Below are 13,972 nucleotides of genomic sequence, written 5' to 3'. Positions count from 1 at the left end.
AAGCTGACCATAAAACTGCGAGGTGTGTTAAACTAGCATAGTTAGTTATATAGAAATCGCATAGATTGTATAGTACATACAATCATATTTACAGTGGAGAATTGTATTTATACAAAACTAAACATTTACACAGTAGTGTCTGGTGTCCCAGTGAAAGTGAAATTGAACCTAAGCTACAAAGTGACTTCAAAAAAGTGACAGATGGGTAAGGTTTCAATCTTAAAACAAATGAGGCGACCCTGGAATGTTGTAGTCTCATGCGCTGCAACACTTTTAACAATCAAAAAATGCTGCTTTGGGTTCGCCTCTTCGATTGTCAATGGCGTTACGACCCAGTTAGGGTATTGGGTCTCTTCAGGACCTGGCAATGTAGGGGCACCTGAGGGAGATAGTATAGTCGTATGTAAGTGTATGCCCGCAATAAAATTATTAATGACAGAATTGTCAGAGCTCAATCAAAGTAATACCTGAAGGAAGGGCCTAGCTTGCCTGGTGACAAGATGCAGTGACACCCTACGTGGTGTGTAATAAAAGAAAAGAAAACTCACAGGGAACCTGGCCGGGTGCTCTGGGAAAGTTAAGGAAAACAATGCTTTCAATAAATTGGTGGTATTGCATTAGTGTGTGTGTAAGGATCAATAAACGATTCAAGCAAAATCCAGGAAATAGAAAGTCCAATTTATTGGAAAGAGCACAGTACTGCTGCTTCTGCAGAGATACAGATGAAGAATGTCTCATCATAATTCTATATGATTTAATCACAACTGCAATGCATGTGCTACAAGTTAAAAGTACACAGTACAATTAAAAGGGCAACATAAATTTAAAAGAGAAATATAATGCGAAGGTACAAGGATGTAACACATTTTCCCCCTTAGAAACATTAAAAAAAATAATTAGAAGCATAAAGGAAAAACAATTTTACATTTGGAAAAACGTCTTACATTCCAAACTTGACCATCTTGTGCAACTACACTATTAGTATTGACTTTGACAATTTTTATTAGTCTGCTGAACCTTGTGTCATTCTTAACCACATAGATGCTTGAGATATTCCTCTGCTATGCTGGACAGCAATGAAAACTGATGTGGGCTCTATATATACATCTTCCCACCAGTGCGAGGGCCTGCAAGACTGGGCTACCTGATCTGGAGCCCTGTTGTGATCAATGGATCAGTCGTCCATGATCGATGTAGACAACAGACCATGAATAGTGTACGTGTGTGGACGCGTTTTAGAGTGCTACTGCGGTTTAGTTATTGGGAGAGCGGGTAGGAGCTCTGTGAACAAAATCGCTGACTGAACTAATAATGATACAGTGACATTGTGCCTTAATCGTGATGTCTAATGTTTACAGCCACACAATTAAGAAAGTATCAGCGTTAACATCAGCATGTGAGAAAACATTACATAATTGAAACATTAAGTGTGCTCATAGGTCTTAGAGTTGTACACATTAATTGCATTGTTGGAATGTGGTGTTAGCGAGATACACATTAATAAAACATTTTGTGTGCTTGATTACACATCAAAATTGATATATAAATGAACAAAACATACATATTTATTAAGGCCAGCACTGAAATGCGTGATACAGAGGTCCTTTCTAATTCCATGCTCTACAACAACAGTGTGTCATGTCCCTGGAAGAGTACAGGGTACTAAGTGTAACCGCATGCATGTCATGTGTGTCAAAACATACATATTTGTTAAGGCCAGCACTTAAATGCATGATCCAGAGGTCCTTTCTAATTCCATGCTCTACAACAACAGTGTGTCATGTCCCTAAAAGAGTACAGGGTACTAAGTGTAACCGCATGCATGTAGTCTGTGTCACTAGCGTGTGCATCTAAATGGCTTGTGCTTGTAGTGTGTAATTAAAGCTAATGCAAATTGCCAGGAGCTAAAGGTCCACACATCTTTTAAAGTGTTCATGTGGTGACACCATTGAGCGATCTGTGCGCGCTTATATATTAGCCGTTTGGGACCAACTACACATTGGCTGCCTGTGTGTGGCTCAAGGTGAATATCTGCGCCTGGATCTCATGGTGTATGACTGTAGAATTTGTGCGGGCCGTGGTGGCATTTGATATTCAGTGTGGTTACAAAGATGAGCCACTCTTCTGCGGAATTCAATCCCTGCGCGATTGAGTTTGTACGCTCAATCCAGCGACACTCAAGTTGTTGTAGAATCTGGGAGAGATCGCCACCTCTTGGTGGAATCAATACCCTGTCTATCACTTGCCACCTGATGTTGTCTGCTGTGCGATTTTTGTCACAATACTGGTTTACTAGGGGGCCATTTGGTTCCGCATTTCTGATTCTGCTGCTGTGCTGTCCTATTCTTGCCTTTACTTGTTGTTGGGTTTGTCCTATGTAAGGAAGACCGCAGGGACAGATGATGCAGTACACCACATTTTTGGTATTACGGTTGGCAAAGAATTCCAAGTTCTGTTTGACATTGCCATGTTTAAATGTCTTGGTGTTAGAAGTGAATGCACACGCCACGCAGTTGCCACATTTGTAGTGACCCTTGACCTCTGGCAGACCCCATGTAGGTTGCAACGATCTACTGGTTTGTATTGGACTCTCTAAGGATGACCTGATAAGGTGGTCCTTTACATTTTTACCTCTTTTAAAGGCCAACATAGGCACCTCGATGTTGGGATCTATGCTTTTGATCATATGCCAGTTTTTTGTGATCAGTTTACACAACTTGTTGATGTGTATGCCAAACGTGGGGACGCAGATGAGCCTGTTAATTTTGGATTTTTCTTTGGGAGTTAGTAATGTTTCTCATGAGCAAAACCATGCTCTATTCAGGGCGTTTTTGACTAATCTGTTAGGGTACGACCTTGCTCGGAGTTTATCTCTTAGTGTGTTTGCTTCCTTCATGTAATCTTCCTTTTTGCTGCAAATGTGGCGTAGTCGCAAATATTGCCCATAAGGTAAACCATCTCTGAGTGCCTGAGGATGATAGCTGTTGTATGTCAGTAACGTGTTGTGTTCTGTTGGTTTCCTGTGTAAGGATGTGTAAAGTTTCCCCTCTTCATATTGAATATTCAAATTGAGGAAAGCTACACTTGACTTGTGTATCGTGGAAGTGAAGGTGAGATGGGGCTGTAACGGATTTAAATGTGCTACAAAGGCATTAAATTCAGAATTACTTACTGACCAGATGAGGAAGATATCGTCGACATACCGTTTCCAACATGGAGTCATTAGGCGGTAAATGTTCATGTTGTTAAGTAGATATTTGTGTTCCACATGATCCATGTATATATTTGCCAGATTGGAAGCAACAATTGTTCCATACTTGGGCCAGAACATTGCTGATTGTATTTGCCTCCTGAGACAAAGTAGCTGTGGGTGAGTGCAATTTGTAGCAGTGATACAATGAACGAGGTAGGAACCTGTATGGGTCTAGGTCTGGTGTCTATGGTATGTTAGTGTATAGGGAGGTAATGTTGAGGGTGCAAGCCAATCCTCTTCAATATTGTAGGGCCTTTCTTCCAATAGGTTGATCATGTGCATTGAGGCCCTGACATATGATTCCTGTATTGGGACAAAGTCCTTTATGAATAAATCTATGTACTTGCTGATGGGTTCAAGAATTGAATCACATCCGGAAAAAATGGGACTCCCTGGAGTGTTTGTGGTGCTCTTATGTATCTTAGGGATAGTGTATAGTCCTGGGATGTTCTGCTTGATTTAAGACCCCATGACCCACACCACGTGTCCAGGACCTGAGAGGCACCACTTGGAGACCAGGAACAAACTACAGCTGGATCCTGGAGATGGTTGGGGAGGTTCAGATCTGGAGGCCATCAGGCTAGCCCTTTGAGCCACTCTGGAGTTCTGGGTTCAAGGTAACGTTGTGGGTGCAGTTCTTCTTCCCCAGGCAAGAGGGAAGCAGACAGCAGGTCAGCTCAGCAGGACATCAGTGCCTTTAGAGCAGCAGTCCAGCAGAGTGGAGGTCCTTGTAGCAGCACAGCTGTCCTTCTTCCTGATATCCACAGTGTAAGAAGTGTACTGAAGAGTTGGTGTCTAATATCCTTCTTTTATACACTGCTGTGTCTTTGAAATGGGGAGACACTTCTAGAGGCATGCCTGTGAAGTACACAAATGCCCTGCTATCCCTGGCCTAGCTCCTGATAATGAGGCTGATCACGAGTATGTTGGTCTTGCGACTGGCAGACTCACAGTAGGGCAGAAGTGGCGGTCAACCGTTTTTATGACTTAAAAGTTGAATAAGGGTGGACAACAGGCTGCGCCAGGGAACCGTCATTCCCTGGCGGTGGGACAGGAGCGCTACAACACATTATGCTGAACAGGGACTGGTGCAGTCCCGCTCAGCGTATTTTGAGTTTCTGCAGTGCCAGCCATTTCATGGCAGAGCCCCACCATGAAAAGGCTGGCAGTGCAGAAACAAAGGGGCGCTATGGGACCCCATGTGCCCCCACCATGGGAATACATTCAGGGGGGCACTTGACCTCACACAGCTTCAGCATGGCATGGATGACACCATCCATGCTGCGCTGGAACTTTTATGCCAATCCCACATGTAACACAAGTTTAACTTGTAATATGACTGGCTGCCATGTTGAAATCTAGTTTGCGACATCAACATTATCGGCGCCATCTTGCCCCTTTTTAGGCCCATTCATGCGCGTAAGCAGCAGCCATTTTGAAAGCCATGGCCTCTCTGCCCACTGCCAGTAGCCAGCGCGTCTCTCTCTCTCCTGACCTCGCGGGCATCCCCCGCGCGCTGACAGCCCCCGCTCGCACATGCTTGGGCCATAAACCCCTCTCCAGCGCAACCCTGCCTCGGAACCCCATCCTGTTCCCAGCTCGACAACTCCCTCCATTCCTTTCATGATCCTGTATCCTTTGATAAACCCCCCTTTTCCTCCCCCATCAAAGGATCCAACTGATCAAAGCCCCCACCCCATGAGATCCGATCAACCACATGCATTCCGGGAATCGGCGGAATGCCCGGCTGCGTGACAATCATCACCTGTTGTGACCAGGGTGGGGACTTCTATTGTAAATGTGTGTGGGAACGGGCTTGAAGCGGGGATTCCGAGGATGTCTTTCCGTACATCAAAGTGTTGACAGAGATGTGTTTTATGCAATAAAGCAGTAAACTTGTGTATAAGAGGCCAGGCCTCAGAGATGCGGTTAGAGCACCTCGAGAAGATACCCTGTTGTCTCAGTTGAGGTGTTCTGCTCCGTCGGAATAAAACTTCTGTTTCCTGCCTTCCAGTCTCCAGCGCCTGCCTCTTTGTTTGAAAGATTCTAGTGGTATGGGAGGCGGTTAGCGCCGGGCAATACTGAAAAAGGTTCTCGATCGACATCAGCCCTACCTTTTTCCACAGCCAATGCGTGGTTTTGGCAGAGCAAACTTGTAATCAGGCCCTCACTACTGGGTGCCCAGCTCCATCCTTCCATCCTTCCATCCTGCCATTGATGGCCCATTCAGTCATATCTAAGCTCCCATTGTGTTTGCCTATCTAGGCGGAATACACAGACCCTACTCTCAGCTACACTCATGTGATCCAAAGACAGGCTGCAGGCACCAAATGACTTAGGCAAGAAAATGACATGTTTCTAAAGTGGGAAGGATATGCCTAGATGTGGGACCCATGCTCATTGCACAACTGGATTCAAGGTAGACTGGCTGATGAGTGGTGATGCCCTTAAACTGATCCCAGGATGGTTGTTTCCAGTCTAGAGAGGACCTGGCTTGGCATTTCAGACTGCAGGAACAGGCGCAAGAATGATTTGCATATGGCTGCGTCCAAACTGGGGTGACGGTGAGGGCAGAAGAATGATGGATTACACCCAGATCCTTGTGACTGGGAGTGAATGTTTGCCTTGTTCAGCATTCTGGCAATCAATTGTTTCATTCGCTTTCATCTTTCTAAATGTGACATTTTCAGAACTGTAATTTAAAATCCGACTTCAAGGCACATGAACTGGTAAACTCTTCCCATTCAGAAATGACACATAAAATGCAATAACGCAACTCAAATGTTATCCTATGGGAAAGATAGGCTTGCAGTAGTGAAAAATGAATTTAAGAGTTTTTTCGCTGTTAGGACATGTAAAACATGAAAGAACATCTCCTACTTTTTCAATACATTGCACCCTTCCCCTGGTCTGTCTAGGGCTTACATTAGGGTTGACTTATATGTTCTAAAAAAAAAGGTTTGGACCTAGCAAAAGTTTTATTTTGCCAGTTCGAAATGGCAGTTTAAATTGCACACACAGGCTTTGCAATGGCAGGCCTGAGACATGCTTAAAGGGCTACTGAAGTGGGTGGCACAATCAGTGCTGTAGGCCCACTCGTAGAATTTAATATACAGGCCGGCCCTAGATATATGTATTACCAATTGACTAGGGACATATCAAGAAATTAAATATGTCAATTGGGTATAAGTCATTGATACCAGGTCATAGAGAAAGAGCACAAGCACTTTAGCACATGTTAGCCGTGGTAAGGTTCGCAGAGTCCTACGACCAGCAAAAGCAAAATCAACAAAAGCAGAAGGTCTGAGGCAAAATATTAGGGGCAAACCACACCAAGGATGCCAGTTCTAACAGAAATTTTGTATTATACGTTTGAATCATTTTGAATCTTTCTTCGATGGATGCTAATTACAAGTATTAAAATTAAAGGTCTTGGTTCACAAAAGTAAACTTACACATTGTAATAAATGCACTACTTTTTTAGGACTTATAAGCTACAAGTGTAATTTTACTACTAGTAATTTTACTAACAGTAAAATTACACTAGTAGTTTGCATATTCTAAAAGGTAGTAAAGTCACTATAGCAGTCACTTGCCTTTGTGAATCAGCCCAAAGTCATTCCCCGATACAAAATAACATCTTACATATACTCTTTTGCCTCTTATTCAACGACATCAGTTTGTGGTCACTGGCTTGGTGAGAAAAAATATCAAATGCCTAGCAGCTTCGGAAGGGGAGGGAAGATACATTTAAAAATCCCAGAATGGCTTATGGCACGACTCTAAACCTCCCTTTGATTGCAACATTTTATTGAACCTGCAAAAGTCTAATTTTCTTCTTATGAACCATTTCACTATTCCCCTTGTTACTGCATTTCTTTTATCCTTTTAGATAAACCATGCTATGTAGCAACCGGGCCTTGGCTTCAATGAAGACAGAGCTGATGTGACAGAAGCAGCCTCTATAGAAACAAGCACAATCTACATCTTTCACATTGGTAAAAATCATAGGCTGTGTAGCAGTGCTGAGAGAACTCCTGCCGGCCATCTTAATAGCACTGAAAACTACATGTAGAACTGGACACAACGCCTGCAGCACCCTTAAAACTGCTGCTACCATGCGTCTGCTCCAACTTCGAGTCCACACTTCTGTTTCAGCGGTCAGCTGGAGCTTAAATAGTCTAGACCGTATCACCAACCGTCTGCCACTGACGCTTAGTTCTAGAGTACAAGACGGCTTCTGCTAATCCTGTGACAAATTAGACGAATGTTCCCAAATATGCCTCGGCCTTGACACAAATATAGTATCTACCTCAGTGTCTTAAATACAATTAAGAATGTTCCTTTGTATTTGATAAACTGAATATTTAGATCTGTGTTGTCAATGCAGACTTTCTAGCCTATAGTATGAAATGAGGGGGCTTTGCATGTGCCCCTTCAAACACTGGATGTTATTTTCACAGCTACTTTTTGTATTGAGCTATTATCAATCACAGATTAGCTCATCCCAAAGGTGTATTTCTGTCACCCCTGATGTTAATTGTGTCAGGGTGTGCCTTTCTCTCTCCAAAGCAATGTTTGCCTTGAACTCCAAGAACAACCTTTCGGTTCTAGCCCTCACTGATGACTCCCTCCCATGTGTTTTTCTCCCATGTGCGGTATAGTTCATAGAACTGAGATGATGCAAGACACCAGAGCTGTGCAGAACAGGTTAGAAAAACTAGAAGTTGTGTCGCAATAGATCACTGAGAGAGGTAATAGAGCCATGAAAGACTGCTGTGCCTGTATTCCCAGGAGATGTAACGTGATATAGAAGAATAGCACTCATTATAACGCATGCGTATACAACGCATGCCATCACAATGCAAATCATTACAATGACTTTTTGTTACATTGCATGTCATTACAACCCAAATCGTTACAATTACTTGCTGTAGGGGGGGGCTGGAGTTTGGAATAGTATAATTTTACTATTCCAACTCCAGTGTGTGCAACAGTAGGGAAGGTGTTGGATTGAAAATCCAACAAATCCAACATCTTGTGCCCGCTACAGCAAGTCATTGTAATGACTTGTGTTGTAATGGCATGCGATGTAGCAATGTGTTGTTGTAACAACTTGCATTGGTAAAGGCATTAAAATGTAATGCCTGCGTTGTAATGGATGTTTTCCATTATAGAAGGGTCACTACAGGAACATTAACCACAGCAGGAAAGGGGGAGTGCAAGGACAAGTTCACAGACTAATGTTTTAAAGTAGAAGTGTTAGTGAGACTTACCTGAACACCAAGTAGCCAATGTATTGTATTCAAATAGCTGAGCTGAATGGAGCTTCGGTGAAGGCAGCGCCAGAAGGACTTGGAAGCCGACAACATCCATAAAAGCACTGCAATTAATGCATCATCTCTCTTTCTCTTCTTCCATTCCCCTTTCGCCTGCTGGACCACGAACCATTTCCATTTACTTACACTATGGCAGAGGAGGTGAGCCCTGAGAAGGACCTGGTGTTCTTCATGCTCCAGCAGGATTGTGCACTGCAGTTTAGTGCTCAGCCTTGCCATTGTTTTCCGGCAGATGTATACATGTGATCAGGACACATGCTAATACCCATAATAGCTGGAGAGCAAATGGCAGAAATGGAATAATGCATTTCCCATGCAGTGCCCTTTTAAGCAGAAAGGTGGGTTGTGAATGACAGACACTTCAACAGACAGAAGGCAGATTACCCAAAGCTCCTTTGTGCATGTGTGTGTATTACAAGGGCCTGACAGACAACTATGCATGAAGACATGAACACTGCATGTTATTACAACAAAAGGAGTGTGCTGCCATAACATGTTTTGTTCCAAATAAAGGTTGTTGGAGCCCATGGTCAGCACCCCGCTTTCCGATTGGTTCATGCACCAAAACTGACCATAAGAGCTACATGGCCTGCACCTTTAAACTTGAAAATGTATGGACTACGCTTTTCTTGATGGATTCTATGAAACATGAATTGTGGAGAGAGAAACTCTCCAGAAATGTCTGCCAATGTTTAAGTGTCTAGACTGCTAAAACTCAAAAATCTGAAGAATTGAAGGAGGCCTGTGTGGCACCGACCCCTCCTCCCTTGAAGAGCACTGAACTTGTTCATCAATGATAAGACAAGAGACGAAATGACAGTGGGGTCTCACGGGGGTGCCTAGTAAAAGACAAGTGCTGAAGTACTGGTGTGAACATGGGCTTCTATTGGATTTCGACAGGGCATATTATCAAGTCCATTATCGCCACTTTAGCAGCAGTTTTCTGCTGCTAAACCTGTGATAATTTTAACACCGTTCTTGATAATATGCCCTAAAGTAACCATCAAATATACAGTCATAAAATTAGAATTATGTATGAAATTAAAGTTGGCAAAACGACATACAACCAATCCCAAGCGATAGTAACAAGGATTCACCCACTGCAAAGCTTATTCTCCCAGGTTTTTGTTAGATAGTTAACCAACATCCGACTACTTGCCCATTACAGTAATACATAAGAATAATGTAAAACAATATCTGTCAACAGGCTTTGACACAGTGTAACAACAATTCACCTCTAAAGGTCTCTTTACCATATGCTTTTCACAGTAAATAAGCATACTGCTTTTCCGATAATTGTTTACAATAAAAAGACCAGATCATAGCATCTCAGACAACTTGTCACCATCAACTAATCAGACCTTTGGCTTTTTCTAATAAATTGCCAACATAAAAACGTATGCCTACTGTATTGAGCACACGCTTTGCTATAAAGCACCCATCATTATACAGGCGTACAATGTCTTGTCACCATAAGCAAATGACCCAGGCTATGTTGAGCACGAAATGCCAGGCAAGGCAAAAAATGCAATGCAAGCACTCATTAGCAGTGGAAGACACTTCTTCCCAAATGAAGTCTGTATTTAAGGGAATCAACATTTGTGAATTCAAAGGCCCTCTCTCAGTACTACTTCGGAAAGCTCTTTTCTTGTTGATAACATATGGTATCTCAACAGCCCTGTTGTCAAGCTAGGCATAAGAAGGCATGTGCCAGGGCACGAAAAACATCCTTTATGGACCAATAACTCAGTGCAAATGTTCAGACTGGGATGCTAACAAGTCAGTTATGTCAGTTAAGTCAGTTATGGGATTTATATGTGTTTGATCTTCAGTTATGTTGGTGAACACGTTGTTGCTATTGTTTTCTACTGATGGGAGCTCGGATTAAGTTTAACCTCAGCCTGAGTTCAAGATACACTTTGCCCCTGGCAAACTACCCTGCCAAGTCAAGCAGCCCTTCTAATCCAGCTGGCTGTACTCTTAAAACCTGTTCTGGGACGTGCCTTTTAGGAGCATAACACGATTGCATAACGTAGGCCAAATACAAACATCGAAAACTAAACTGCACCCACAAGCAAATGCCAAATAAAAAATAATGGACAGGCGGACCCGCCTTCTTAGCAGGGTTCACACTACATAACCAGCTACTTTTGTTATCATTCACTGACTTTGCCTTTCACCCATACAGTGCTTCGCTGACTTTTGGCTAGGATTGCGCTGTATAACTACGACATACATATATATTTTATTTTGGAATACACACGGATCGGGAGATTTAATAATGATTCTTTCTGGCGATTTGTCTATCTATCTGCTAAGCTGCATCTGCTGCCTCCTCTGTTTCTTTTTCTGGAAACTGTACTTCTGTCGAGGAAACCTGCCTCCTGGCCCAGTTCCCTTTCCTATCTTGGGAAACCTGCATCAGTTAAATACCAGTTCCATGGTCAAATCCCTGAAGGCGGTGAGTTTTATTGTCCTTTCTGTGGCAAGTTATGCATTCAATAACTCGTATGTTTCAGATACTCTGAATAAGTCGACATAATTTTTTTTTGGTTCATGAAAATGCTTCTTCTGCTGGCATAATTTCAATGTTTTTGGAATTAAACTGTTTGCCCGCAAGGGTGATTTTTGGAATTAAACTGTTTGCCCGCATTTAGCATTACAGGTGTTAAAGAGTAAGGTCCAGATTTACTAACACTTTGTGTGTGATTTGCATCCAAAGGTTATGGACACTGGTGTAAACTATTGAATTGGGATTTACTTTCCAGTGCAAAACCTGCTTTGGGCTGCAAAGTAGCAAAACAAAATACAAAGAAGTGGTAGACTCTACTTATGGCCACGTTGCTTTAAGGGGGTCTACTATGGGTTGATTAGTGGAGACTAGATTTTTGGAGATGATAGGGTCAATTAAATTTAATTACTCAGTCGTACAGAAGACTTACATGCTCTTTAATTCAACAGTAGAATCTGTACAAAGAAAGGCCCAACACACTTCATCAGGGCCAGTACACAGTTAAATATACTACACTGAGAGTGAATTTATAATGAACGTTTCAATGTCACAATGAAATGAAAGAAAGAAAAGTAAAGGAGAAGTTTTTTGGAAACATAAACGTAAAAGCAGGAAAAGAAAGAAATAGAAAAGGATAAAACAAAAACAACAACATGATACACGTTGTATCAAATTGAAAATGCATTATTGATTTTGTTAGCACTGCAACCGAAAACAAGGGAGAAAAAAAGGAAGATACAATTCTTTTCCTGAACTCATATTAACTGGCTACAGTCCTATGTGCAGTCACATCATGTGTACTAACCTCATCACTTGAAGTGTGCCTGAGACAAGGGGAAATGTATTATGTGAGACCTGGAAAAAAGGAATTATCATGACCATACGTTTAACCTTTCAGAAGCTCTCCCTGGTGAGAGGTACTGGGGCTGCGAGCGACTGAAACTGAAAGAAATAGCGATTTTAGGCAGCAAATTGTCACGATTACGAGCACAGTAATCTGAGCGTTTTTATTCCAATTTTAAACTTGTTGTATTCTCAACTTTTGGGGGGCTGTCAGCTAAGGAGAATTGAGTAGCAGGCACACTGACATCCTTGACACCTACTCTTCCTCTCCCTCTCAGCCCAGCCGTCCTCTTCCAGCACCCGGCGGCGGTGGGCGCCATATTGAGCGAGGCAGGTGAGGTCAGCGCTCTAGTCGCGCCGTCCTCCCGCCCTTCTGTTGTATTTAGGGAGCCCTGCCCAGCGCTCTGCGCCTTTCAAAAGCTCTCCCTGGTGAGAGGTACTGGGGCTGCGAGCGACTGAAACTGAAAGAAATAGCGATTTTAGGCAGCAAATTGTCACGATTACGAGCACAGTAATCTGAGCGTTTTTATTCCAATTTTAAACTTGTTGTATTCTCAACTTTTGGGGGGCTGTCAGCTAAGGGGAATTGAGTAGCAGGCACACTGACATCCTTGACACCTACTCTTCCTCTCCCTCTCAGCCCAGCCGTCCTCTTCCAGCACCCGGCGGCGGTGGGCGCCATATTGAGCGAGGCAGGTGAGGTCAGCGCTCTAGTCGCGCCGTCCTCCCGCCCTTCTGTTGTATTTAGGGAGCCCTGCCCAGCGCTCTGCGCCTTTCAGAAGCTCTCCCTGGTGAGAGGTACTGGGGCTGCGAGCGACTGAAACTGAAAGAAATAGCGATTTTAGGCAGCAAATTGTCACGATTACGAGCACAGTAATCTGAGCGTTTTTATTCCAATTTTAAACTTGTTGTATTCTCAACTTTTGGGGGGCTGTCAGCTAAGGGGAATTGAGTAGCAGGCACACTGACATCCTTGACACCTACTCTTCCTCTCCCTCTCAGCCCAGCCGTCCTCTTCCAGCACCCGGCGGCGGTGGGCGCCATATTGAGCGAGGCAGGTGAGGTCAGCGCTCTAGTCGCGCCGTCCTCCCACCCTTCTTCCTCTGCATAAATGTGCAATCCGGCCAGACGGCGCAGCGGGCTGGCGCAGCGGGCGCGCCGGGCGCGCGCCGAAGCCGCACCAAAGCCAAGCCCGTCTGCGCCAGGACGGCGCCGGGCGCGGGCCATGCTGCTCAATTTAACCCTGTTCTCAGGTATGACTCTAACACGCTACTCGCTATGCGCCCGACAACAGCAAGCCATAGCTGCAGGGATCACCGTCCCATTGCTCACCTCTGGGGACCATTCTCATGCCGCTTCTGTAGATGGTCATCCTTGGGACCCACTGGCATTATCCCACACCCTTCCCCTCCACCTTCACATAAGCCAGTTATCTTTCGTTGTGGACTTATTAACGCCAGATCCCTAGCTTGTCATGGACAAGATACCCATGACCTCGTACTCTCCCATGATCTAGACGCACTGTTTATCACCGAGTTGTGGTTAAATGACTCATCTAATCCAGATCTGGCAACTGCCCTTCCCCCTGATTTCACGATTCTCAGACGAGATAGACCAGTCGGCAGGGGAGGCGGGTTAGCCATCATCATTAGAAAAGATGTTAGATTCCACACATTTGAACTGACCTCACTCAAGGACTGTGAGAGTTTAGGCTTTGTGATTCACATTAACTCCTCTACCTCTTTTACGGGTGGACTTGTGTATCGCCCCCCCGGAAACGCCACGCCTTTCCTGGACTCCCTGGATGAAACTCTTGGATCTCTCCTGACCCATTACCCCAGCTTTACTCTTCTCGGTGATTTCAATCTTCATTTGGAATCCCGCGTAGACCCCCACACTCTAACTTTTCAACAATCCCTGGATATCTTTGGTCTTTCTCAACTGGTCGCGCCCCCCACGCACTCAGCTGGACACACATTAGATGGCATTTGCACCAATTTAGCCACTCTAACTGTATCCCCCCCA

The 13,972-nt window shown here is 43.9% G+C and overlaps 1 protein-coding gene across 1 annotated transcript in view; it reads left to right on the top strand.

Moving 5' to 3' along the window:
* The first annotated feature begins 10,771 nt into the window (after positions 1-10,771).
* The window catches only part of LOC147712641 (cytochrome P450 2G1-like), a 566,383-nt gene continuing 563,182 nt past the window's right edge, over positions 10,772-13,972 (top strand). The window contains exon 1 of the mRNA XM_086923336.1: positions 10,772-11,053. Coding sequence (XP_086779462.1) covers positions 10,874-11,053 — 180 coding nt within the window. The 5' untranslated portion in view covers positions 10,772-10,873. The remainder of the gene's footprint in view (positions 11,054-13,972) is intronic.

This window comes from Lissotriton vulgaris, chromosome 5, assembly GCF_964263255.1.
Source record: "Lissotriton vulgaris chromosome 5, aLisVul1.2, whole genome shotgun sequence".
Classification (NCBI taxonomy): Eukaryota; Metazoa; Chordata; class Amphibia; order Caudata; family Salamandridae; genus Lissotriton; species Lissotriton vulgaris.
This window is presented reverse-complemented; position numbering and strand designations above follow the sequence as displayed.